Genomic DNA, 26,124 nt, shown 5'->3' on the forward strand with positions numbered 1-26,124 from the left:
TGAGCACATTGGAGTTCTTTACCAGTCAAAGGAAATTTGTGTGACTAATGCCAGAATACCAACAGATTGTGTTTGATTGGCATTTCAAAATGATTCATTAGTAATTGTGAGAACTGCTCAAACAGTACAGCAAAGTATTATATTGGTAACATCTGGATTTTTCAGGGGGAGGTGAGAGATGGTAGTAGTTGTTGGGTTGTTAATTCCTACATTAAGTGAATTAACAAAGGTGCTCAGTATCCCAAGTACAGAAACAAACCTGGGGCACTTCATCCTTCCTTCTTTCCATTTATAAAATGAGGGGTTAATGTCTTCTATGTGCCTATTTAATAAGGATTCAATAAGGACTGTAAGGAGTAGATTTAAATAACCATTATTACTATCAATTTAGCCTGCGGAGCAAGCATCAGAGGAGCTTTGGTTCCTGACACAGGACCCCACAGTCCCCACTCCTCCTGAGTGGCCTCACTCTCTCCTGCCACCCGGTTGCATATTAGTAGCCATGTCAAGAACCATAGGAGGCAGGTGAATGCTGCTTTCAGTGATCTTACAGTTTCCACTATTTGGAGAGACTGGCTGGGGGAGTTGGTTATGGTACACACCCAGTACAACTTACCAATTTATGGAGAAGCATTTAAACTCCTTTTCTGTTTTTATTTTGCTTTCTCCAGCTTTATTGAGATATAATTGACATATAAAATATAACATCTGTAAGTTTAAGGGTCCTACGTTCTCTGAATCTTTCAGTCTCCAGAACTTCTTGATCAAAATCAGGCCCACTACGGTATACGAGATGTGAAATGCAAGCCTTGCCTTGCCAATCCTATATCCTTCAGACAATGCTGATTCATGGGACAGGGATGAAGCCTGAAGCCAAGCCAAGGAAATATAATCTGTTGTGTCATCTCCTCTTCCCTTGGCTGCCAACCTTGGACATGCACAATTAACTGTACTCTGGCATCCAGAACAAATCTTCTCACCATCCTGACCAGTGGAATTTTCCTACTTCACGTAGAAACCACCCTGTTTGCTAATCCCATTCACAACCTTGAAACTACTTTTGTCATAGAGCTTTTCATTATAATTTCTTGTAGCTCCTGTTATTAATAGTACTGATGATAGTGCTAACATCAATACATAGTGTTTACCATGTATCAAACATCATCTAAGTGCATTATGTATATAAACTCATTGAACCCTCCCAACAACCCTCTGAGGCAGTTACTATCATCCCCATTTGACAGATGAGGAAGCTAAAGCATAAAGAGATTAAGTAACTTGTCCAAAGTCACATGACTAATAAGTGACAAAAATAGGGAAATGAACCCAGAGTCTGGACCTGAATTCCACATTCTTAGTAACTATATGACACAACTTCTCATCCTACATTATTTCTTCTCTTGTACAACTATTTAAAAGGCAAAATGTTGTTCTTTGTCTCTAAGCAATTTTATTCCATTTCCTTTTTTTGAAGGCTATCTACTCTTCTGAAATTTCTTTCTACTATTCCAAATATTTCAAGATCATGGGAATTATTTGGATAAATCATCAAAATGCTTTGTTTCCAAAGTGTGAGTTTTCTTTACTGTGCTTTTTACTTAATTTTCATCCTTTCTCTCCATCCCATCCAATCCTAATGTGTTTCTTTAAAACCAGAGTGGGTATTATTGCAAGTGGATATTGTTGCTGTCTGGGCGGCCGCCTTCAGCACTTCACTGATCTTTGAGATTCTTACTTTCCTAAAGGACAATGACAGTGGCATAATTACCCAGTAACTAGTACTGAACATAATTTGAATTTAAATCTCTTAGTAGTCCTTTCTTTAGGGCTTTCCAGTTGGCTCAGTGGTAAAGAATCTATCTGCCAATGCAGGAGATACGGGTTCAATCCCTAGGTTGGGAAGATCCCCTGGAGGAGGAAATGGCAACCCACTCCAGTATTCTTACTTGGAAAATCCCATGGACAGAAGAACCTGGTGGGCTACAGTCCATGGGGTCACAAAGAGTCAGGCACAACTTACCATACTGAGCACAAGTCCTTTCTTAAGGAATTTATTTAATCTTGTTCCCCTTAATATTTTAGGGAGTATGTTAGGGGCATGATAAAGGAAGGCAAAGGGACATAATTTTGCATCTGATTAAGAAATGTTTGTATTTCTTTCCTTTTAGATTTCTGATTTGAAGCTTTTACATAGTTTACCTAGTCTTCTCATAGGCTTTGAGGATTATTCGTTTTTAATCAGAAGAGAGATTTTAAATGTTTTTGCTTATTGCATGTAAATATACTGAAAGAACAAGGAGATATCATTTCACACTTTCTTGTTAACTTTTTAAATGAAAATCAGTCATCCCTCACCCAACTTAATGTCAATTAAATAATGAATTAATATTTCTAATATGTTTTGAATCACACTTATGACAAAATAATTATACTTTTAGTTCTTTTCTTATAGACTTTATAGTGCCTCTGAGTCCTTGGCACACTGAATTTAGGTGCATTTCACAGGACTTAGTGAAAGATTATGGTGGTGGAAGTTTATGGTTGTTACTTGACTGTTGTGAAAATTTGCTTGTCTTTTTTATCTGTTGTCAAAGCCACTGGCCAGATCATCCATCCTTTATTTTACACACTTGTCTTTTGGCACATGAAATCTTCCCAGTAACCCATCTGATTATGTAATTTACAGGTGGGCAATTACTAGTCAGAGTAAAACAGGGGCTTTGTGTTCATGATATAGCTAAACTCTGGAGTATTTACCTGATTTTTATGTGTGTGAAGTGGTAATGGGGGTCTGTGTGTGGGGCAAGGCTCTCTACAAAGTCACATCAAAAGTATACTTCGCACAAAAACAGAAATATAGACCAATGGAGCAAGATAGAAAGCCCAGAAATAAACCCATGCACCTATGGGTAACTTATTTTTTACAAAGGAGGCAAGAATATACAATGGGGCAAAGACAGCCTCTTCAATAAGTGGTACTGGGAAAACTGGACAACTACATGTAAAAAAAAGAAATTAGACCACTTCTTAACACCATACACAAAGATAAACTCAAAATGGATTAAAGACCTAAATATAAGACCAGAAACTATAAAAGTCTTAGAGGAAAACATAGGCAGAACACTCGATGACATAAATCAAAGCAAGATCCTCTACGACCCACTTCCTAGAGTAATGGAAATAAAAACAAAAGTAAACAAGTGGGACCTGATTAAACTTAAAAGCTTTTTTTTTTTTAATTTATTTTTTTATTAAATAAATTTATTTATTTTAGTTGGGGGCTAATTACTTTACAATATTGTAGTAGTTTTTGCCATACATTGACATGAATCAGCCATGGGTTTACATGTGTTCCCCCTCCTGGACCCCCCTCCCACCTCCCTCCCCATCCCATCCCTCTGGGTCATCCCATTGCCCCAGCCCTGAGCATTTGTCTCATGCATCGAACATGGAATGGTGTTCTGTTTCACATATGATAATATAAATGTTTCAATGTTATTCTCCCAGAACATCCCACCCTCACCTTCTCCCTCAGAGTCCATAAGACTGTTCTATGCATGTGTGTCTCTTATTCTGTCTCGCATATAGGGTTATCGTTGCCATTTTTCAAATTCCATATATATGCATTTAAACTTAAAAGCTTTTGCACAGCAAAGGAAACTATAAGCAAGGTGAAAAGACAACCCTCAGAATGGGAGAAAATAATAGCAAATGAAACAACTGACAAAGGATTAATTTCTAAAATATACAAGCAGCTCATACAACTCAATGCCAGAAAAACAACCCAATCAAAAAGTGGGAAAAAGACCTAAACAGACATTTCTCTGAAGAAGACATACAGATGGCTAACAAACACATGAAAAGATGCTCAACTTCGCTCATTATTAGAGAAATGCAAATCAAAACCACAATGAGACATCACCTCACACCAGTCAGAATGGCCATAATCAAAAAGTCTACAAACAGTAAAAGCTGGAAAGGGTGTGGAGAAAGGGGAACACTCTTGCACTGTTGGTGGGAATGTAAATTGGTACAACTACTATGAAAGATGGTATGGAGATTCCTTAAAAAACTAGGAATAAAACCACCATATGACCCAGCAATCCCACTAGGCATATACGAGGAAACCAAAATTGAAAAAGACACATGTATCCCATTGTTCATTGCAGCACTATTTACAATAGCTAGAACATGGAAGCAACCTAGATGGCTAGCAAACACTTGAAAAGATGCTCAACATCACTCATTATCAGAGAAACGCAAATCAAAACCACAATGAGGTACCATCTCATGCTGGTCAGAATGACTGCTATCAAAAAGTCTACAAACGATAAATGCTGGAGAGGGTGTGGAGAAAAGGGAACCCTCTTACACTGTTGGTGGGAATGCAAACTAGTACAGCCACTGTGGAGAACAGTGTGGCGATTCCTTAAAAAACTGGAAATAGAACTGCCATACGACTCAGCTATCCCACTGCTAGACATACACATTAAGGAAACCAGAACTGAAAGAGAAACGTGTACCCCAATGTTCATCGCAGCACTGTTTGTGATAGCTAGGTCATGGAAGCAACCTAGACGTTCATTGGTAGATGAATTGGATAAGAAAGCTTTGTATGCACAATGGAATATTACTCAGCTATTAAAAAGAATGTATTTGAATCAGTTCCAATGAGGTGGATGAAACTGGAGCCTATTATACAGAGTGAAGTAAGTCAGAAAGAAAAACACCAATACAGTATATTAACACATACATATGGAATTTAGAAAGATGGTAATGATGACCTTATATGCAAGACAGCAAAAGAGACACAGATATAAAGAACAGGCTTTTGGACTCTGTGGGAGAAAGCGAGGGTGGGATGATTTGAGAGAACAGCATTGAAACATGTATGTTACCATATGTGAAACAGATCGCCAGTCCAGGTTTGGTGCATGAGACAGGGCACTCAGGGCCGGTGCACTGGGATGACCCTGAGGGATGGGATGGGGAGGGAGGTGGGAGGGGTGTTCAGGATGGGGGACACGTGTACACCCATGGCTGATTCATGTCAATGTATGGCAAAAAGCACTACAATATTGTAAAGTAATTAGCCTCCAATTAAAATAAATTAATTAAAAAAATAAAAGAATAAAAAAATTTTAAAAAAGAAGCTGTGGCTCATATACACAATGAAATATTATTCAGCCATAAAAGGGAATGCATTTGAGTCAGTTCTGATGAGGTGGATGAACCTAGAACCTATTATACAGAGTGAAGTGAGTAAGAAAGAGAAAGATAAATATCATATTCTAACACAAATATATGGAATCTAGAAAAATGGTACTGAAGAATTTATTTGCAAGGCAGCAATGACGGGATGGACATAGAGAATAGACTTATGGACATGAGAAGAGGGGAGGAGAGGGTGAGATGTATGGAAAGAGTAACATGGAAACTTACATTACCATATGTAAAATAGATAGCCAATGGGAATTTGCTGAATGGCTCAGGAAACTCAAACAGGGGCTCTGTATCAACCTAGAGGGGTGGGAGGAGGGGAAGATGGGAGGAAGATTCAAACGGGAGGGGATATATGTATACCTATGGCTGATTCATGTTGAGGTTTGACAGAAAACAAAATTCTGTAAAGCAATTATCCTTCAATTAAAAAATAAATTAAAAAGAAAAAAAATAAACCTTTACTTCAAATTAAGGGTATCTTTTTTTTTTTGGCCATATTATGCTTGCAGCTTGTGGATTCTTAGTTCCCCAACCCTTGCCCACTGCAGTGAAAGTGTGGAATTATAACCACTGACTCGCTAGGGAAGTCCCAGGGGAAGCATTTTTAACCAGTGGCTTTCAAGGGTCAAAGGAAGAAAGGTGATTTAAGGATTTGTGAATGATTTATAGAGTTAAAAATGCTTTGTAAATGAGCTATGTGTTTTATTATCAGGGGTGGAGGAATGTGGCACTTTCAAAACGCATTTTGAACTGGTAGCAAAATTGCCACATGGAATTGTGTTTCCAGCAGGAAGAACAACAGATATTAATGGCGTCATCTCAGTTGTTCAGTTACTTGCAGTAATTAGGGAAGGGGTCAGTTTCAATTAAATAAAGGATTGAATTACAGGATACTTTATTAAGTAAAAGATGTATTCCTCAAGAATGGTTGTGGAATACTATGGATTTGGCTTAACAAATCTTTCCTATAACTGGCAACAGTCTTTGAACAGACCACCAGGAATTGGGCTTTCAAATTAGTGTAGCCCAAATATATGATATTTCAGTGTGTTTAAAATTAAGGAAATTTATAAAACAGAATGCCAAAATTAATCCTTAAAATCACATCGGTCCTCTTTTGAAGAAGTTGTCTTTTCTGTGACATCCAGTGAATTAGAATAAACCAGATGTTCAATAACCCTGAAAGGAAAATCACAACATTGAGGCCAACCCAAAACCTGGATACTTAGCTAAATAATCCAGTGCAGGATGTATATATTTGGATCGTTTCTCTGGTCCTTTACTAGTTACCTCCAGTGTAATTAAAATCCCTTTAAAATTGAATTCCTAACATAATCAGAGGCACATTTCCAGGAATGTGAGGCTGCTTCAGGGAATGATTAGATGGAGGCTAAGTCAGGTGAGCATTGGGAATTATGAGTAGAGGTGGGTGAAGCCCTGAAAATGAACAATGATCATCATATGTCACATTTTTCATCTTTTTTTGCAACAGGGCTACATAAAAGGAAAGTGGAGGGTGTTGAATGACCTCAGTTGCCACGTGTGTGTATATAAATGTACATGTTGCAACCTGATGTATATTCATGTCTGCAAATTACACTTGAAAGTAAACTAATGATGTCAACTTGTGCTGACATTAGGCAGTGGGAAATTTTGCAGAGGATTTAGAACTTTCCCTGCACTGAGGTTTATCTTGAAAGAATCTATGTACAAAGCACTTTCTTTCCATCTATTGTGTCTTATGAGCTTCCTTGCTTGTGAGAGAAAAAGCAAGTCATTGGAATAGATATTTTTTTCTTCCTTTCAGACCAAAAAACAGGTTTGGATTTTTTTTTTTCTTCTTCAAATATTTTTTGAATATATATTTTGAATCTATTCTCTCTGCTGGTGATATTTTTGTTCTTATAAAAACCACCCTTTTCTTTCCTCAGTTCCATCCCGTTCCTTCATGTTCAGTAGTATCACTGGGGTATCAAATCGCAGCTCATAATTATTTGTCTCCCATTTAACCACAAGGTGTAAATTTGCTAACTGAAAAGGCGTGCTCTGACAGTTAATCTCCATGTGTGTCCAAAGGCTGAGCTGGCTGCCCTGGATAATTTCCCTGGGGGATTGTTCTGTAGAATATGGGGCCATTTGTTGAGCTGTCTGATGTGGGAGATGAGAAAATGAAAGGACTGCCAGAGAGAAATGGGATCATACGGTGCCTTTCAGAGCAGAAACAGAAATCAAAGGACAGTTTCAAGTCCACTCCACTTCCCCAAGCATGTTCCTAGAGCTAGGGAATCAGGGATATTTTCTTATTAGTATTTTTAGAGAAGTCACCAAGACAGAGCCCCGTGTTAGGAGGTTAGGGCACATTTAGTCATGCCTGTAAGGCATACTCAGAAAGTGTTGCTTACTCACTCAGTCTGTCTCTTTTGTGACCCCGTGGACTGTAGCCCGCCAGGCTTCTCTGTCTACAGGATTTCCCAGGCAAGAATACTGGAGTGACTTGCCATTTCCTTCTCCAGAGGAATGTTCCCAACCCAGGGATCTAACCTATGTCTCCTGCATTAGCAGACAGGTTCTTTATCACTGAGCCACTAGGAATGCATACTCAGAAAGTACTTCCAGCCTAACCACTTCTGTCTGTGCCTAAAACTTATAGGTTCTTCAAGGGTCTGCAAAACTGTCTGGAACCAGAAGAAAAAAACATATGTTGATATCAACTCTAAAATCCAAAAATTATCTAAGAGATTATTACACATTTAATTGAATGTCAACAAAATGTGTAATATCAACTTTATTAAGTATTTTGTTAGTCTTCTTAAAACTTACATGTGAAACCAAATCACAGGTTCAGTTTTGTCACTTTCCAAGATTTCCAGCATGCCTATCATAAATTCAATGAATTACCCATAGCCAGTAATTTGAAATGCAAAATGATAATTATCTTTCCATTTTTTTACACAAAAAAATTGTATATTTTAGGTGGAGTGTGGGGGCGTCTGAATGTTCTTTCTGTGACATGTTTGGTAGGCTAAAAAAAGAGAACCCAGGGCCCATGAAGCTATTAAAGTAGTTCTACCTGCATCTTCTCTTCTTGCTGTGTGTGATTAGTCCTGAAGACAGGTCAGCAGAGACATTAATGGGAGGACCAGAGGCAAGACGGGGGAAAGATTTCAGTTTCTTCTTGCTCTTTGAACCCAGTAGTTGAGGGGAAGTGACAGAGACAGTGGTCTGATCCTGAGGAAGTTCCCAGGGTACCTGCATACTCTTGGAAAGATTGTAGGACTGTGCCTGGTTCTGTTGAAAAAGGAGTTTTCATTTCATAGAGGAAGTTAAGCCATCCAGTTGGGACCTGGAGGAAAAGTGCCAGAGTCCCCTTGTCTGAGTTATGTTTTCCCCAACAGATGACCAGGCTTCCCAGGTGGCTCAGTGGTAAAGAATGTATCTGCCAATGCAGGAGACATGGGTTCAATCCCTAGGTTTGGAAGATCCCCTGGAGGAGAAAATGGCAACCCACTCCAGTATTCTTGCCAGGAGAATCCCATGGACAGAAGAGCCTGGTGGGCTACAGTCTGTGGGGTCACAAAAGGTTGGACACAATTGAGTGACTAAGCACATAATGGATGTCTGGCCCTCCTGGGCCCTTGTATTTTAGTCAACTTTTCTCAAAGCAACAGATATTTCCTTTTTTAAGAATGAAAAACTTGAAGGGGTGGGGCAGGAAAGAAGGTGGGTCATCTGGATTCCACGTGTGATGATCTTAGTCTTCACTTCAGTGGCCTCATGTCTTCAGGCTTTACTTGATGTACCACACTCGGTGTGGTGAATGTTGACTCCCTCTGAAGGACATGGAATATGACACATCCTTGTAATCTTAGCCCTTGATACTAACCACTAATAAGAATAACCACTAATGATTCTTGCAGAACTTTTTTCTTTATATGTGCTAAAGTATTATTAATTTATTTTCTTTTATAAAATGAGATAGTAAATAAGGGTTTTAATTTTTTCACTGAATGGTATATCTTAGATATTCTTCCATGTCAGCACATGTGTACTTACCTCATTCATTGTAGTGACCACATGACATTCCGCTGGATGGCCAGATCACAACTAATTTAACTTCCTTCTGTCACTGGGCATTTGGGTTGGCCATGCCACTTTGATCTTTCAAGTGAAAGTACCATATACCTAAATAACCACATGGCACCAGTGATAAAGAACCCACCTACCAGTGCTGGAGATGTAAGAGACGCAGGTTTGATCCCTGGGTCAGGAAGATCCCCTAGAGAAGGTCATGGCAGCGCACTCCAGTATTCTTCCGCGAACAGAGGAGCCTGGCAGGCCGCAGAATCCCTATGAACAGAGGAGTCCATAAGGTCGCAAAGAGTTGGACACGACTGAAGCCACTTAGCACGTAGCATACACTCTTAATTCCTTGGGTCGGCATAGTCTTTCCCAGGAGCAGAAAGAACCAAATCTTGCCCTATACTGATGCTTGTGTTTAAGTGTAAAACCTATGTGTGACTTGTTGTTGATTTATTTCTTTGTCTTTTGTTTCTGCCTTTTCCTCTTGTGCAGTCCTCTACAGCCAGGGACAAGGATGAACAGACTCTACCGGTAGGAAGCAGTGGCCTTGTCTGTACCTGTTCCTGTGCCTGTGGACAGGGTGGGGAGGGCTGGGAGGAAGAGGAGCTCTTGTGCTCAACAAGTCATCCTCTCCCTTGGAATCCTTAAAGGGTTTAATCTGCGGGTGTACGAATGTTCTGTCCTGGTATTAGTGTCAACTGAATTCTTACATTCAGTGACAAATGATTTCTGGGACTAGGTTTCAAAAGGATTTGAGTTCCCTCTTTCACTTGGCATGAAAAAGTTGAAAGAGTGAGGTATTTTCAAATTCCATTCCAAGGGATGTTGAGCTGCTGTTTGGGGACAGTGAGGGATCTAATGCTTGGTATCTATTTCTTTATGTATTTGCATGCACTTGGCTTTTTTGGTTTGAAATTTCTTTTGGTTCCATCAAAAGAAATGCTGCATGAAGTCTATACATTCAATACATACATAATGCCCGGAAGAATGCTTTAAGTCCATAGATACAATCGTAAGATAAGGAATATTTCCATAGAAGAGTTCTTTTGGTTTCCCCAAATAAGGGAACATAGTAACAGGGATTATGACATATTATGAGCAGCAAACACATTTTCCAGTTCCTATCTAATTAACACATCACATTTTGTATTGTGAAGCTTGGCAGGGAAATGACCTTCAGAGTTTTATATTCAATCATCAGTGATTACATTTCAACTCTATTCAAATCTTTTAACCCTGCCCCTAACATTTTCGAAGCCTTAATCTTCTGAATCAAATAACACAGCACATTTTTTTTTAAAGTTCCAGATTTTTGAGTCTGAGAGGACTAGTAATGAAGATATGTATGACCCCATTCTTCCTTCTGTGATGCTCAGAGTAGAGACTTCTGACATGCATTGGGAGTCCATAGGATAAACCAGATCCAGTACTGGGCTAGGGGTACAGACCCAGGCTCTTCCTTTGTGAACCACGATCTGGTTCACAGTACCAGTCATCCCTTTGGATTCTTCCCCAAACCCTGTAGAATTGGAAATATTATTTCTAATAGAATATCAGTTATAATAAAATCACCCTAAAAAATTCAGGTTTCTCCATGTATCTTACAATCACATTTTACCAATACCTCAGGCTTACTGTGGGTTTCATGTTTGCCTCCTGGAGAAGGCAATGGCACCCCACTCCAGTACTCTTGCCTGGAAAATCCCATGGATGGAGGAGCCTGGTAGGCTGCAGTCCCTGGGGTCGCTAAGAGTCGGACACGACTGAGCGACTTCACTTTCACTTTTCACTTTCATGCATTGGAGAAGGAAATAGCAACCCACTCCAGTGTTCTTACTTGGAGAATCCCAGGGACAGGGGAGCCTGGTGGGCTGCCATCTATGGGGTTGCACAGAGTCGGACACGACTGAAGCAACTTAGCTGCAGCAGCAGCATGTTTGCCTCCAAACACGTGAATCATTGTTAATAAGTGTTCTACAAAATAAGGGATGAATGAGCAATGCTCGGAAACACTGTCCAAGTTAGCCAAGTTAATCATATTTCTTTAGTGTTAGACTTAGTGTATCTTAGTGTCTAATACATATCCTAAAACTCTAAAGGTGAGTTAGCCTAGGATATAGCACTTTCCAAATATATTTGGTCACAGTGTCTCTTATGGGACTTTTCTCAGGAAACCTCCTTGTAGATGTGTAGTGTGATGAAACATTTTGCAAAACCAAATAAACTAAAGGCCCCTTTGGAGTCAGGAAGGTTCTCTGTGGAGACATAATAGGAGAATCTCTCTCTTCAGATCTCACTTAACACAGATTGTAGGGCTTCGTGGATGAGAGCCGTGGTTCCCGCATGGAATGAGGTACCCCGAAATGTGTGCCTGATGTTCCTTTGTGGAGCAAGGAGGAAGTATTAGCACCTCTGTTGTTAACTTTCTATATTAGTCTTCATAATTTCTACTCTTGTAAATGTTTTATGGTATAAATGCACTTATTTTAGTATGTGTCAGATATAGATAGAGATACATATGCATATAGATAGATACACATATACACACTCAAAAATTTTACTGATAGGGTATGCAATCCGAACATTTTAGAGACTACGCACTGGTTCAGAGAACAGATGTTAAGTGAAGCAGACCTGCAACCCATTCTTGTAGCCTCCATTTTTTGTCTTTATGACCCATTTTGCTTCTCTAAGACTAAATTTCTTCATCTGTCTAAAGGAAATAAGAGTGCCTAGTTCATAGAGTTCAGTTTGAGAATGAGATCAACTCATGGAGGTGAAGGATATAGCACATTGACCAGCATATACTAAGTTCTCAAGAAACGGTAACAGTTAATCCCTTTAGCTGGAAAGGATGTGAGAACGCCATTCCTTCCAGAGACTTTGAAGGAATGTACGTCAAACATCTCTGGTTCGATTGTGTGTCATGCTATGACAGACGAGGTGAGGAGCTTGCCTTGCATTTCTGAGCACTCACAGCATCTTTGTCTGGTTCCTCTGCTCAGGTGAAGCCGCGTCTGCAGCGGGGTGGAAGTTCCGCCTCCCTCCACAACAGTCTCATGAGGAACAGCATCTTCCAGCTCATGATACACACCCTTGACCCACTCGCTGAAGGTAAGCATCAGGCTTTGGTCTGGGGACTTATTTGTGGCAGAGGGAAAGGCTGTGAAAAGGCCTCTCTTCATAAAACATGTTTGTGCTTCTGTCACAAACCCACTAATGTCCTTGTGTGTCACCTCTGCCAGAGGCAGCCCCAGTCCTTCGGTGTGCTTTATCTACCACTGATCAGTTCACTATCAGAGATTCTTGTACCAGGAACAGGAGCGGAGGTCCATTTGCTGATTCTGTCTCTTGATGCCTACAGCATAAATACAGTTTGTTACCAGGCAGAGCAGACAAAAGAGCTTTTTCTCTCCCTTCTAGCTAGAATGACAGTTCTCTTTCATCATCATCCTCAGTTTCAAAATGAAGTTGTATGTCAGGATAAATTGATAAATTGTATATCTTTAAAAAAGAGAGAGAGACAAGAACTCCATGACTTAGCAGGGCTGGGATTAGTTTGGGGAATGATGTTCACTGCAGAACACTAATGTTGTACCTAGTCTTTGGCAATTGGAAGGTGAGGGGGAAAGCTTCTAAGCACCTAAAGAGCACTCTCTAAGATAACTGCTTAGGATCAGGTTGAAGAACCAGGTTCACCTCCTAGGGTCATCATATAAACCATCACCAAGAGTCTAGTATTGTGTTCTTCCAGTTATACTCACAAGGAAACCAGATACATTGTGCTTTTTGAATTGCATAAGTATGCTAAAAAAAAATTTATTTTTCAAGAAAGTAGGTATCTGATGCATCAGATAAATATCGGAGTTAGGCCACTAGCAAAGGGCTCGAATATTGCCAAGTCTTCTGTTCTACCTTCATCCCTGGACCTTACAACTGAGCCTGATGTTACATAGGGGCGAATAGCCTGGAAACAGGTCTCTGCAAGTCAATGAACACATGGGATGAGATTAATAAATCATATCACACAAATCAGAGCTCTTTACCAATGTAAAGCTTTGCTAAGTGATTTCAAGGGGCCAGATGAAGTCAAGAAAACCCTGGGATGTCGAGAGAGGCTCCCCAGGTCCTGTCTCCCCTCACTGGACCTTCACCCAGAATAATAAGTGAGGATCACAGGCTGACTCTCACTGTGGAGCACTGCAGTTATAACACAGTTCCACCTTGTGGCCCAGAGAGTTACATAGCTGATGTGATGTTTTCCAAGGAGCCTCCCTTCATCGATCCTGGGTTCTGTTTACTCAGGGGCAGTCGTTTGCCAGGAACATCCTAAATATCATTACTCTCTTTACCAGAGGTCCATGTGACAAAGAAATTAGCCCTGGTCACTAGCCTTCTTTCCCCTCTACTGCCCAGGGTCACCCCCAGAGAAATGATCTCAGTGAGTGAGGGGATCCTAGGGCAATCTCCTGCCGGCTATGAAGCAGCTGTGTGACTTTGGGCAACTTAGAGCCTCTCTCGTATCTCATTCCTTCATCTCCAGTAATAGTTACCTCAGTCTAGTAATTTTATAATTGGCAAAGTATTTTCACACCTGTGAATCTATGCTTTCTAGTAACTCTTCACAGCTAACATTAATATTTTAATATCATAAAGTAGGGTACAACCAAAATAGATCTCAAGGGTATCTCCTTCTCTCTCTGCGAGCTCTTCATTCCAAGCCATCTTTACAGCTTCCTAGCTGATCTTCCACTCCCTCCACTGCCTCTTTCTTTGCATATTTTCCACCTAGCAGCCCAAGTAATCTTCTTAAAAAGTAAATCAAATCATGTCACTCCTACTAACCTGCAGTGGCTTCCCATGGCTCATAGGAAAATAGTGAAATACTTGCCATGGTCTACACCATCTGTCTCGTTCTCCAAACTCACTTTGACTTACTTTGTGTTAGCTAGACAGATGCCTTCTGTCCTAAAATAGATACTTCTTTCCTGCCTCAGAGTCTTTGCTAAGACTGTTCCCTCCACCCAAAATACTTTTCCTTCTCCCATTTTCTTCCACTTTCCCCTGCTTTATTTTTGCCCAATCTTCAGCACTTTGTGTAAATGACACCTCCTGACCATCCAGTATAAATGAGGGCACCAGTTGTCATCTCTCGGTGCATCCTTTAATTTTTCTTTATTGCCCACTTTACAAGTTGTATTATTTGTTTACTACCTGTCTCCCCCAGAACACAGTAAGTTTCTAGAGAACAGGGATTCTATTTATTTACCAGCTGTCCCCAAGGTCTAACAGGCTACCTGGTACATAGTAGCTGCTAAGGCTTAGAACGATTAAGCCACCTGGCCATAGTCATGCCTTGATAGTCACACAGTTTCAAAGCTTTCTAAAGCCCCATGGGTTTAAGGTTGTATCTTGGTTATTTTGAGCTACTATCTTCCCCACCATTATCCAGAAGAACAGGTAAGAGAAGAAATGAACTATCTTACCTGCCCCAACTCGATTATAAGCAAGCGACTGAGTATACTTATTTCTGGCAAGGCATGTTATATAGTAGTTGAGGACAGACTCCAGAGCCAGGCTCTCTGGATCCAAATCCTAGTTCTGCATTTACTAACTGTGTGACCTTGGATAAGTTACTTAACCTCTCTGTACCTCAGTTTCCTCATCTGTAAAAATCAGGATGATATATAATAATATCTACATCATAAGGTTGTTATAAGGACTAAAGGAGTTGAATATACATTAAGCATTTAACACATTGCCTAGCAGATTGTAAGTACCATACAGGTTTGGAATTACTGTTTCATTACATTGAAAGATAATACAGCATATGAATGTTTTAATTTAAAAAATTCAAAAGGCTGTGGTGAGACTTCCCTGGTGGCTCAGTGGTAAAGAATTCATCTGCTAATGCAGAAGACACAGGTTCAATCCCTGGGCCAGAAAGATCCCACATGCCATGGAGCAACTAAGCCCATGCGCTACAACTATTGAGCCCGTGCCCTGGAGCCCGTGCTCCACAACAAGAGAAGCCACCACAACGAGAAGCCTGCTCACTGCAACTAGAGAGTAGCCCCCGCTCGCCACAACTAGAGAAGAGCCCACACAGCAACGGAGACCCAGCACAGCCGAAAATAAATAAATAAAATCTGGGGTGAAAAAAGGCTATGATGAAAAATATAAGTCTTCCTCCTCCAACAAACTCCCAGTTTTCTCCAGTCCCCCAGTTCTCTCAGAGGAAATGACTGCTACCAATTTCTTGGGGTTCATCCCAGAGATGATCTGTATATATACAACTGTGTGTGCGCGTCTGTGTGGTGTGTGTGTGACCTTGCCCATAGGTCTCAACAATCTAAATTTCTATGGTTTTTGTCTGAGGGGGTTCAGTTTCTGGTAGGGCTTGTTTTTGTCTTTCTATCTGGTGGGAAGTTTATGCTTTGTTTCAGTGAGACAAAAGAAGGTGAATCTGGGTTGTCTGGGAGTCAGGCCATCCGTGATTTTCTGAAACAACTGGCCCTTGTAGGGCTGTACTGCAATTAAAGTGTTTGTTCCTGCTGTAGCAAGATGTGCCGTCTAAATCCAGGCACCTCCTTTCAAGGTGAAGCCTCTCCCTGAAAGACGTGGAGTGCTCCAATGGCTTGAATCTGGGAGAATGCAGAGAGCCATAATCAGTTCTGGATTTGAGTGATTAGAAAATATGGAAAGTACTTCAGTGCTTTCAAATTGCTCCACAGCACGTTGCCAAGAAAGCAAATTGCTCTGGTATTTTTCCCCCAAAAAATTCACAATCATTTCCCATTCCAAGAACATTCCAAGCTCTCAGAAACAGTCATCTCTCTTTTTGTTTGCATCTAATCACTTGAACTCACACATCCTCATGCCAAACTGTCACCTCTTAACAGTATAGAGCATGCTGGTTACGTCACCAGGTTGATGGCATGAACACTGCAGTGGCTTCTCTGTTGCGCTGATTGATGTCCCTGTCATCTGCCTCGCTGAGTCATGCATTGGCATAGCATGGCAGACAGTCCCTTTTCATAAGGGACATTTTTGACATCATCCAGGACAGATGACCTATGAAAAGACATTTCTCATCTGTGCCATTCAGGTGTCAATCCAGTGATGGAGCCCTTGCTAAAAGCTTTAATTGGTGGTTGGTTCAGCCTCTGAGCCTGAGTCACAAGATCCGGCAGTGTTTGTGTTTCTTATCTATTGATACGTAACAAAGCACCCAAGACTTAGTGACTTAAAATCACCCCCATGTCATTCCTGCTCATAATTTCATGGATCAGGAATATGGGTGATTCAGGGATCAGCAAGGTGATTCTTCTGTTCCATGTGGTCTCAGTGGAGATCATTTGATGTTATTCAGCTAGGAGATGGGCGGGTTAAAGGATCCAAAAGGGCCTTGCTCACATGTCTGCTGTGTCTGCCGCCTTTGAAGGCACAGCTGGGAGGCTGGGTTCAGCTGGGCCCCTGACTCTCCATGTTGTCACAGGGCTTTTCCACATGCTTGGTTTTCTCATACAGTGGCTGAGAGCTCCATGAGCAAACCATCCAAGAGGCCCAGGCAATAGGAGCAGGGCTTCCCATGACCTAGCCTGGGAAGTCCCAGAATGTCACTTCTACTATAGTCTAACACTAGTCACGCCATCTCAAAGGCCAGACCAGACTCAAGACACAGAGGAGACTTCACCTCTGTATGAGAAGATACCAGAGAATTTCAACCACCTTTCATCTAACCCAGTCTGTTTCAGGGACACACACCATTGAGTGGTTCATCCATCCATGATTCAGTGGGGTTTCCTGGGCGAACTACACAGTGTGGAGGGGACAAAGCCATAGGCAACCTGCTTTGGGCAGAAAGCCATAGGTAACCTGCTTTGGGCAGGAAGCCAGTACAGCTGTCTTTTTTAAAATCAGAAAAACCTTAGTGTTCCCAGAAGTAGACTTCCACTTATATCACATGGGCTGGAACAGGGCTATGTGACCACCCTGACCTACAAAGGAACCAGAAGTGGGCACTGTGCACCCTCCTCAAACATGAAACTCCAGGGTCAACCCCAGTGAAAGTCAGAGGGTTCCCCTTCACCTTCTCATCCTTAGTAACCTTCATCCTGTCTTTTCAAATTCATGATTTACAAAGAGATACAATGTTCCTCTTCTTGCTCCCTTTTAAAACATTCTCTGGTGGCCCCTGAGTCCAAATTTTATACAGTGACCCTGAATCCTCCCCCAGCAAAAGCATGTCCCAGTACTTGCCGTCTAAGGAGCCTGGTTACCCCAAGACATAGGTGAAATCATCCCCTACCTCAGTTCAAAACCATATCACCAGCAGGAAAAGCCCTAGTTTTTGTGGTGGCCCTAAGGCCCCCTGTGACCTGCCTCTCTTCTCTCCTCCCTCCTTCCCCTCTCTTTTTTTCCCTCCTCCAGTCCTCTCCTCCTCTTTCTCTGCCCTTCTCTCCTTCCTCTCATGTGTCATTCCCTTTGCTCCACTCCTCTGATTGACCAGCAGCTCCTCACAAACTCGCAGCATCCTCCTGCCCCAGGGCCTTTGCACATGTTCTCTCTTCCTCCATCCAAATGACATGTTCTCATCTTTCCCCATCCTGCTTTCTCTTCCTTCAAGTCAAAGTACACATGTCACCTGATGAGAAAGATCTGATTCAGTCTGCCTTTGAAAAACAGCAAAATCAAAACCATGATAATAAAGCAGAGTTCTGGACCTTCCTTGCCCTGCAATATATTTGTCCATAAACACCATGAATATATTTATTTGTTGTTTGTTTCCTGTCTTTACCCTTACATCTTGGAGGGCAGGCACTCCTCTATCTCCAGGACCCAGCGTACATGGATCCCAATCCCTGTTTGTTGAGTGGATTGAATGAGTGCTTGCTTATATAATGTTTCTGCCGAAAAACATATGACTAGCCATGTAGATTATCTTAATCCATGCTCTGTCAAAAGACTTTTTGGATGTGACCCACAAAGTCCTATTCAGTTAATGGTTGTCTCTGCAGTAGTGAGAAGCAGTCATGTCTCCTTGTGGAATTTCAAATTTTTTCATCATAACAGCAATTTTATTATCAATAGCAAAGTTTAACAAATAAGTGCCTTAGAAACACGAGAGCAGGGATAATACGGTGTTAGCCTAGGGGGCTTGTAATTGAATTGAAGGCTTATTTAACCTCAGGGCATGACACAGTTTAGAACAGCAGGTCCCCAGGCCTGATGTGTGTTTCTCTTGAGACCATTTTCATGACAAAAATCTTCAGAACCCTGTAATGAGATATCTGAAAATGACACCATATTCACAGTACAATACCTGCCTTCTTTGCTATTAAAAGATAGACAAGCTTCCCCCACGGTAAATTCACTTCACGTCACACAGCTGGTCTCTTCTAACACTTTCCAGCCAACACATTCATGTTGCTTTCATTTAAATTGACTGGAAGGATGTCCTGAGAGCCTTTCTCCTGCCTTTCTGAAGGGACAGTTTTGGTCCCTCATTTTCCTCCCACTAAGATCCTGTGACATCCTGATGGCATCTCTGCTTTATCAGTCTGACTCAGGCAATGCAAGGTGGCATGAATTCCAGGACATCTTGATCACAAAGCCTCACAAATGAGTAGCCACTATTGATTGTTTCCCCATCTTCCCTGTACCCTAGATTATAGGTTTTCAAACTTGTTTCTCAGTAACAGCATAACCTTTTGCTCAGAGGGATTCCCACAGGGAAGAATAAATATTTTTAATAGTTAAAACTATTAAGAGTTTACTCAGATCATTTTATCAGTGTGCCCAACTCAATTGCTTTCCTATAAACCATCAATGTCAAACATAAATAAAGACCCACTAAACAAAATGCAACAAAACCAAAAAGTGCCAGGGATTAACCCAAATAAAACGTTTAAGAACTTTAGTGCAAAAATAGTAGTTGTTTCTGAAGAACATGGAAGACGATCTAAATAAATGTTGGTATATTATAAAGATATCAGTTCTCCCCAAATGGAACTCTAAATGCAACTGAATCCTAATTGAAATCCCCAAAATATGTTTATGGAATTTCAGGACTTGACTTTGAAATTTATAGAGAATAAGCAGGAAGAGCAAAGGCACTTTTCACAAAGAACAAAAAGGGAAAATACACCCAGCAGAGATCAACATGTATCGTGGAGCAACAGCTTTTAGGTGCTCTGGTTGAAGGATTTGGGAGGAAAGGGAGGAGGCTGGACCAGAAGCAACCAGGATCTCCCCAGAGGCGGCCCTCAGGGAGCAGGAAGAAGCTGTGAGCACCTGCCCTGTGTGGTCTGCCAGCTCTGGCTGAAGCACTAGGGGATGGGAGAGGGGCTTCCTGGAGCACTAGAATCAGCCCTGTGATGGAGCAAGGCCCTCACTCCCGAGGTGGTGAAAGCACACACGTTCACGGACTCGACATCACATCCTGACAAGTGCGGATTAATAAGCCCAACAGGAAAGCCCGGCTGGAGCACAGACAGCGGAAGCTGTCAGGTCAGGTGCACTGCGCTTGCCAGGACTTCAGGAACGTCGTCCTAGGTGTGAACCTGAGGGCAGGGCCATCAGGAAAGGGTGCCTTTGGAGAAAGTGACCTTCAAGAGCAGTTCTCAAAGGCAGTGAAGAACATGGGCGGGCAGAGAAGGTGGTGAGGAATCGAGGGCAATGGAACTGGCTGGAGAAACCCAAGCTATGCGTGGTTGGCCTAACAGAGCCAGGGCTTCTTTGAGATGAGCGGGCGTGTGACTATTTGCCTGCTTGAATGCTCCAGCAGGCTCTCCTGTCCAAGGATACGTGCAGTGTGTGTGTGTGTGTGTGTGTTTGGGTGTCTATGTATCAGTGTGGCTCTGTTTGGATGTCCGTGTATATGTGTGTATATGTGTCTGTGTGTATGTGTGTGTGTCTGTGTGTGAGTGTCTATATCTGAGTGTGTGTGTCTGTGTATGCATCTACCATAACTATGTGTGTGTCATTTAAGTGCCAGAAACTAAAGGCCTAAGATGATGTTGAAGAGAAAAAGCAAGAGATTGGAACTTTCGAAGTGCTTATTACCCAGTGCCACACACCTGACAGTCACCTCCTGTCATGCTCCAGTCAATGGCTGTGGGAAGTATTGTGCTTTACCTCTGAGGAAACTGAGGTTCAGAGAGGTGACACTACTTGCTCATGGTCACCCAGCTCCTAAGTCTGCCTTCAGAGCTTGAACACTTTGCACTCACACAGGACTCTCATCTGTAGCCATGTGTCCATCTCCCACACCTACAGCCAGACATCTGTCTATTTTGTAAAATCACTTCAGTGCTTCAACATTGATGTTTAGTGTTAACTTGAAGCTGACACGAAGATTAAACTTTTACTTGCTTGCTGTGTTTTCTTTTTTTCTCACCAAACAGCAGTACTTATTTCCCCAGCTTCTGTTTTTAAAAAACAGCTTCAATATGCACTTTCAAAAATTGTCATTTGATCCTAGAAGAAAGTCATTTTCATGCCTATTTGATTCGAAATGTGGAGACGTTATCTCTGAAAGGCAGTATTGTAACCTTTCTTTCGGTCCCAAATTGTGGATCAGTTTAGATTAGCGAGAGAGATGCTTGCGTGCTGCCTCAGCTGGTGAGTGGACAGGCAACAGGAGTGAAAATCTTCGCTGGGAAAGAATAAAATGCAATCTGCTGGCTTTGTTTTTAATAAGATGATGGTCATTTAAATGCCTGGATAGAGGAAGGCAGGCTATTAATGCCTCTCATAGTGCAAATGCAGGGACAAGTTAAATAGCTCCTCTCTTTGGGGAATAGTAGAGCATTACTCTCAGATGAACATCTGAGATGGTCGAAATTGAATCTCTCTTTGTGTTGTACACATTACAAATACATTTCATTTGGGGCATGAAGAGAAAGTGAATGGTCTCCCTGAAATGAACGCTTTTGAGGGTAGAAATAGTCTCTCTCTCTCTCTCTCTCTCTCTCTCTCTCTCTCTCTCTCTGTCTCAGGTTTGCCTTGAAGTCAGGTCCACAAAGGTCTGTGACCAAATTATTGACTTGATGCCATTTGAAAGTAAACACTGCGCACAGAAAGAAACAAGCAATGAGGCATCCATTCAGTTATAGTTTCATCTTTGTTCTCTTGAACTTATCACATGCTCTAGAGATGCAGTTAGAACTCCTTCAGAGGGGGGACCCAGAGTTGCCCAAGATAGAAAGCAGCAAGCAGCTGCCACAGCGTTGATGCCCCCAAAGGATGGGGCAATCAGTGAAGGTGGAAAAGCACTTTAATTTTGTCGGTGATGGCCCATTCCAAAAGCATGTTGATGTAGAAACATCATTCAAAGGGATTTTCTCTCAAATGAAACACTAAAGACTTTTCTGCTTTGTTTCATCGACAGCTGGGCCTCACGTCGTGGAGTGCTGGTTGGCCGATTTGCATTCGGTTCAGAGACACTTCCGCTGATGGTAGCCAGGTTTCTTGCTAGTGTGTCTCTTGGTCTTGGATTTGCACCATGCTGTTGCACTCACCTCTGGGTGTTGGCATACTGTAAAAACAAATCCTCAAGCTGCTGTCAGGGTCCATTTCTCTCCTAATCTCATGATAGCAGAGCCACCAAATCTGGCCTCTTCACCTCAGCCATTAGAAAGAATCTCGTGACCCACGTCAAACTGTCCTTTATAGGTTGTCTTGGGGCTCAGTGAGGCTGTATGGTAGACACGTGTGCAGGAGCACACACACACACTCACATAAAGAGTGATCAGCATTGTGGTTTATATAAACTTAAGGGTCTACAAATTTGTTTCCTCTTTGTGTGTATGGATTCATGTATTCATTCATTCATAAAACACATTTCTATTGCAAGCTGATGTGAGTGGTCACCCCATGTGAGAACATTTCCCTTTACAAGCCCCTACTTTAGGTAAGTCTCTAGGGGAACAGAAGCCAGTGCTTGCCCCAGTCTAGTTAACTTCCTGAAAACCAGCATAAATGTCGTTGTGGTATCTGAGTTTTAGCAATGCAGTTGCAACAGCCTCTGTAGCTACTTATGTGCTGGTAATTTCTCTCTTTGACTTCCCAGACTGGCAGCACTTAATCCCATATGGCCAATAGCAAAGGTAGCTTTGCTTCAACTCTAAGGACTTCAGGCCAGAACCACCATCATTGGCAGGAATTAAAAATCATGGTGAGTCCATCTAATTCCAGAAAACTCTTCATGATAAAAAGTCTCCTCTGGCATTTCTGAAAAATTGTTTCTTTTCCTTTCCATGCATCCTGTTCCCATTCATGGTACAATAGGTCACACAGAGTTTCCTATCTAGTTGTTGTGGTTCAGTCACTAAGTCGTGACTGTTTTGTGACCCCTCTTGACTGTAGCCTGTCAGGCTCCTCTGTCCATGGGATTTTCCAGGCAAGAATACTGGAATGGGTTGCCATTTCCTCCTCCAGGGGATTTTCCTGACCCAGGAATCAAACCTGCATCTCCTACACTGGCAGGCAGATTCTTTACCACTAAGCCATCTAGAAAAGGTTACAAATTCTTTTCTTGACCTCAGGACTGTTCCCCATCTTCTTTGTGCTAGGGAGAATTAGAATGTGAGGAGCTGATCCTTGGAGCTTAAGGGTAGCATCTTGCAATATGCCCACTTAGACAGGCTGTGTCCCCTGCTGAGTGTGTTCATGGAGGCATCTTCCCACTAGGCTCTTGGGAGAGGGAATACAGTATAGTTGTTCAGCAGATACCCTGTGGAGTCAGCCACCTTGGTGTGAACCCCAGTTCTGCCACTTACTAGTTGTCTAACCTTGGGTGAGCTATTTAACATCTCTGTAACTCAGCTTCCTATAAATAGGGAAGATAAGAGCATCTCTTAAGGCTACTGAGTGTATCCAACGGAGTGCTGTTTACAGAGCACACAGAACACTGCCTGGTACATCTGTAGTTGCCAAATTGCTTTCAGTTCTTTTTTCTTTCTTGCAGCTGTCATTTTTCAGGCAGTCTTCAAAGGTTCAGTAGTAAGTCATTGAATTATCTTATCTCCTTTTTCACTTAAAAAGAAGTCTCTTCATCATGTACCAGTTTTTAGATCCTGCCATACCTGTCTATAAGATGGAAACTGGTCTTATTGGCAGTCTGGCTTTTAGTTGAGCAAAAGGCATCCTGAAGTTGAATAACTACACATTCTATATTTCCAAGTTCTTCTGTCCTTTGTACAATGAGGAGTAAATCAATGTGACATGGTACTTGACTCATTTCCTTTCAATAACTCCCAACTTCCTCTGGGGTCTACAGCTTTTTGGCAAACTGAAAAAAAAAAAAAAAAAATCCTCTTTCCAACATATTGATTAAAAAAATCTGGAAAAGCAATTAATGTACTAATTTTTTAATCCTGGTGAAAGGTCCTTCAGTTCAGTTCAGTTCAGTCGCTCAGTCGTGTCTGACTCTTTGCGACCCTATGAACCGCAGCACGCCAGTCCTCCCTGTCCATCACCAACTCCCGGAGTCCACCCAAACCCATGTCCATCGAGTCGATGATGCCATCCAACCATCTCATCCTCTGTCGTCCCTTTCTTCTCCTGCCCTCAATCTTTCCCAGCATCAGGGTCTTTTCCAATGAGTCAGCTCTTCGCATCAGGTGGCCAAAGGATTGGAGTTTCAGCTTCAATATCAGTCCTTCCAGTGAACATCCAGGACAGATCTCCTTTAGGATGGACGTCCTTAGGCCACTGTTTATGTAGTTAGGACTCATAACCTTCTGCAAGTCCCTGCCTTCTCCTATATCATCAGATCTCTGGTTCACAGCAGGCATTTGCCATTTAATATAAGGTGCACAATGGACTACTTGTGAAACATGTCTTAATCTTCTATGTTGTCTTTGCATCCTGGATTTTAAATTCACTCATATCTTCCCGCTTTTTATGGTATTTAAGTAGGAATAATGGTAAATGGATTTCTACATCAATGAAATTTAGAGGATTGCATAAACATTCTCTGTACTTTGATCCTGTAATTTTTTCATAATTTGGGGTGATTGTTTCTATTGTGGTAGGGAGCCAAGTATTCAATAAAGTGACATCCTGAACAGAACTGAAGTGTAGACTACAAAATTATAAGAGTAGTTTGAATTACTTCCCCTTCAGTGGCATTAATTTCCTTTGTCTTCCAGTCTTTTTCCCTCCATTTCATTCTGTTTCCAAATCTTCTTGCCTTCTCATTCTTCTCTCATCTCTTGCCCTTTTGTCCCTCTTGAATAGCTGAAGTTTGTTTGTCCATTTTATTGCTTTTCCTCCCCTCTTCTAGGACACTTTTCTGATATTTTTTGATGCTCAGTGCATCAGAGGGTAGAAACTCAGCTGTGCTGACCCAACGGCTGGATATAATTTAGCACTGATTCTCTCTGCCTAGCAGACTCTTCTGAATCCAGCCAGGCTGCAGGATGAGATCCAGGAGAACATCCAAATTGTTCTCTAGCCAGCATGCAGCATCCATTCCACGCACCAGTCAGGTTTTTTTTTTCTTTTTCATCTCCATTTCCAAGCTATTGCCGCCATTTTGTCTTCTATATGCTGAGTATTCTCCTGATGGCACTTTTGTATGTTGTAAATCCCCCTGAAACTGGTCTTACTGGCAGTCTGGCTTTTAGTTGAGCAAAAGTTATCCTGAAGCAATGAAGAGGATTCCAACAGTTGAGACTACATGCATTTTCCCTTTGCAGACTTCCTTCCTGCAGAGAGATTGAAGACAGAAAAGTTGAAACTGTGGAGTTAAAACACTAAAATGGAAGGAGTCATGGGTGTCCATACCAAAGACAACCAGGCTAAGGAGGATTAACAGAGCACTATTAAATAGAGATTTAATTCAATTCAACAGCATCTGAACACCTACAGAGTGCCAGGAACTCTGCTGGGTGCTCAATTAACAAAATGAGTATGTTGATTCCTTGCCCTAAAGGACAGAAAGCAAGTCGGTTAAGATGCCTTTGATGAGAGCACACACAGAAGGGTACACTTGAAACAGAAACAGTGGAGGCAGTGACTTACACTAGGGATTGGGGGGCATTTGGCCTGCAGGAGGGAACCTCCAAGTGATTCACTAGATTAGAAGATCTCATAAAATTCCAACACAAAAAGACAGGATGTGTGGGATTTAGAGAGAGATGTTCAGTTTGTGTTTTGAAAGCCTTACACTGGTAACAATGTGAAAGATAGGTGAAAGGTGCCAGGACTAGACAGTAAATGGTAAGAAAGAGAAAGAGTAGGTGGTAAGAAATAAGAGTTCAGATAGGACGACTGCAGTAAGCTCAGCAAGGCTTCTGACTAAGGCAGTAGGAATGGAGCAGAAAAGACAGAACTGAGGCTGTTCGCGGTGGAATCGATAGGGCTTCATGACAGTATTCTTGGGCTTCCCTTGTGGCTCAGCTGGTAAAGAATCTGCCTGCAATGCAGGAGACTTCAGTTCAATCCCTGGGTTGGGAAGATACCCTGGAGAAGGGAAAGGCTACTTACTCCAGTATTCTGGCCTGGAGAATTCCATGGACTGTATAGTCCATGAGGTCACAAAGAGTCGGACACGACCGAGCAACTTTCACTTTTATGACTGGTTGGGTTGTGGGTGTGGCTATAGAAGCATCAGCATCACTTAAAGCCCCACCCTTTGGATCTTAGTCATATGTAATATAACCAAGCTCACATTTCTGTGAAAGAGAACACAGAATGTGTTCTGTATGTGTCAACTCAAAAAAAAGTCTTTTTAAAAAAAAGGATAGGGGAAGAGAATGGAACCTCTTGTCACTTTCAAAACTGAGCAATAAATGTGTGTGTACCCCCACC

At 41.7% G+C, this 26,124-nt stretch overlaps 1 protein-coding gene and 2 long non-coding RNA genes across 4 annotated transcripts in view; 1 reads left to right on the top strand and 2 right to left on the bottom strand.

Moving 5' to 3' along the window:
- LOC145509748 (uncharacterized) overlaps nucleotides 1-12,423 on the bottom strand; it is a 54,910-nt gene extending 42,487 nt beyond the window's left edge. Inside the window, exons 1-2 of the long non-coding RNA XR_014056388.1 lie at nucleotides 12,260-12,423; nucleotides 9,447-9,570 (exon numbers count right to left, since the gene is read on the bottom strand). This is a non-coding gene — a long non-coding RNA (uncharacterized LOC145509748). The remainder of the gene's footprint in view (nucleotides 1-9,446; nucleotides 9,571-12,259) is intronic.
- The window catches only part of SLC24A2 (solute carrier family 24 member 2), a 264,631-nt gene that overhangs the window by 160,216 nt on the left and 78,291 nt on the right, over nucleotides 1-26,124 (top strand). Inside the window, exons 3-4 of one of the 2 annotated variants that reach the window (XM_081498800.1) lie at nucleotides 9,796-9,834; nucleotides 12,309-12,417. In XM_081498800.1, the coding sequence (XP_081354926.1) occupies nucleotides 9,796-9,834; nucleotides 12,309-12,417 (148 nt within the window). The remainder of the gene's footprint in view (nucleotides 1-9,795; nucleotides 9,835-12,308; nucleotides 12,418-26,124) is intronic. The other variant, XM_081498811.1, reaches the window with a different exon arrangement.
- LOC145509764 (uncharacterized) lies at nucleotides 13,084-25,019 on the bottom strand. The gene is made up of 2 exons (XR_014056399.1): nucleotides 20,385-25,019; nucleotides 13,084-13,284 (listed from the first exon to the last, which is right to left on the bottom strand). It is a non-coding gene; the product is annotated as an uncharacterized LOC145509764 (long non-coding RNA).

The sequence above is a fragment of the Giraffa tippelskirchi genome, chromosome 1, assembly GCF_054371585.1.
Source record: "Giraffa tippelskirchi isolate mGirTip1 chromosome 1, T2T-mGirTip1v1.2.pri, whole genome shotgun sequence".
Taxonomy (NCBI): domain Eukaryota; kingdom Metazoa; phylum Chordata; class Mammalia; order Artiodactyla; family Giraffidae; genus Giraffa; species Giraffa tippelskirchi.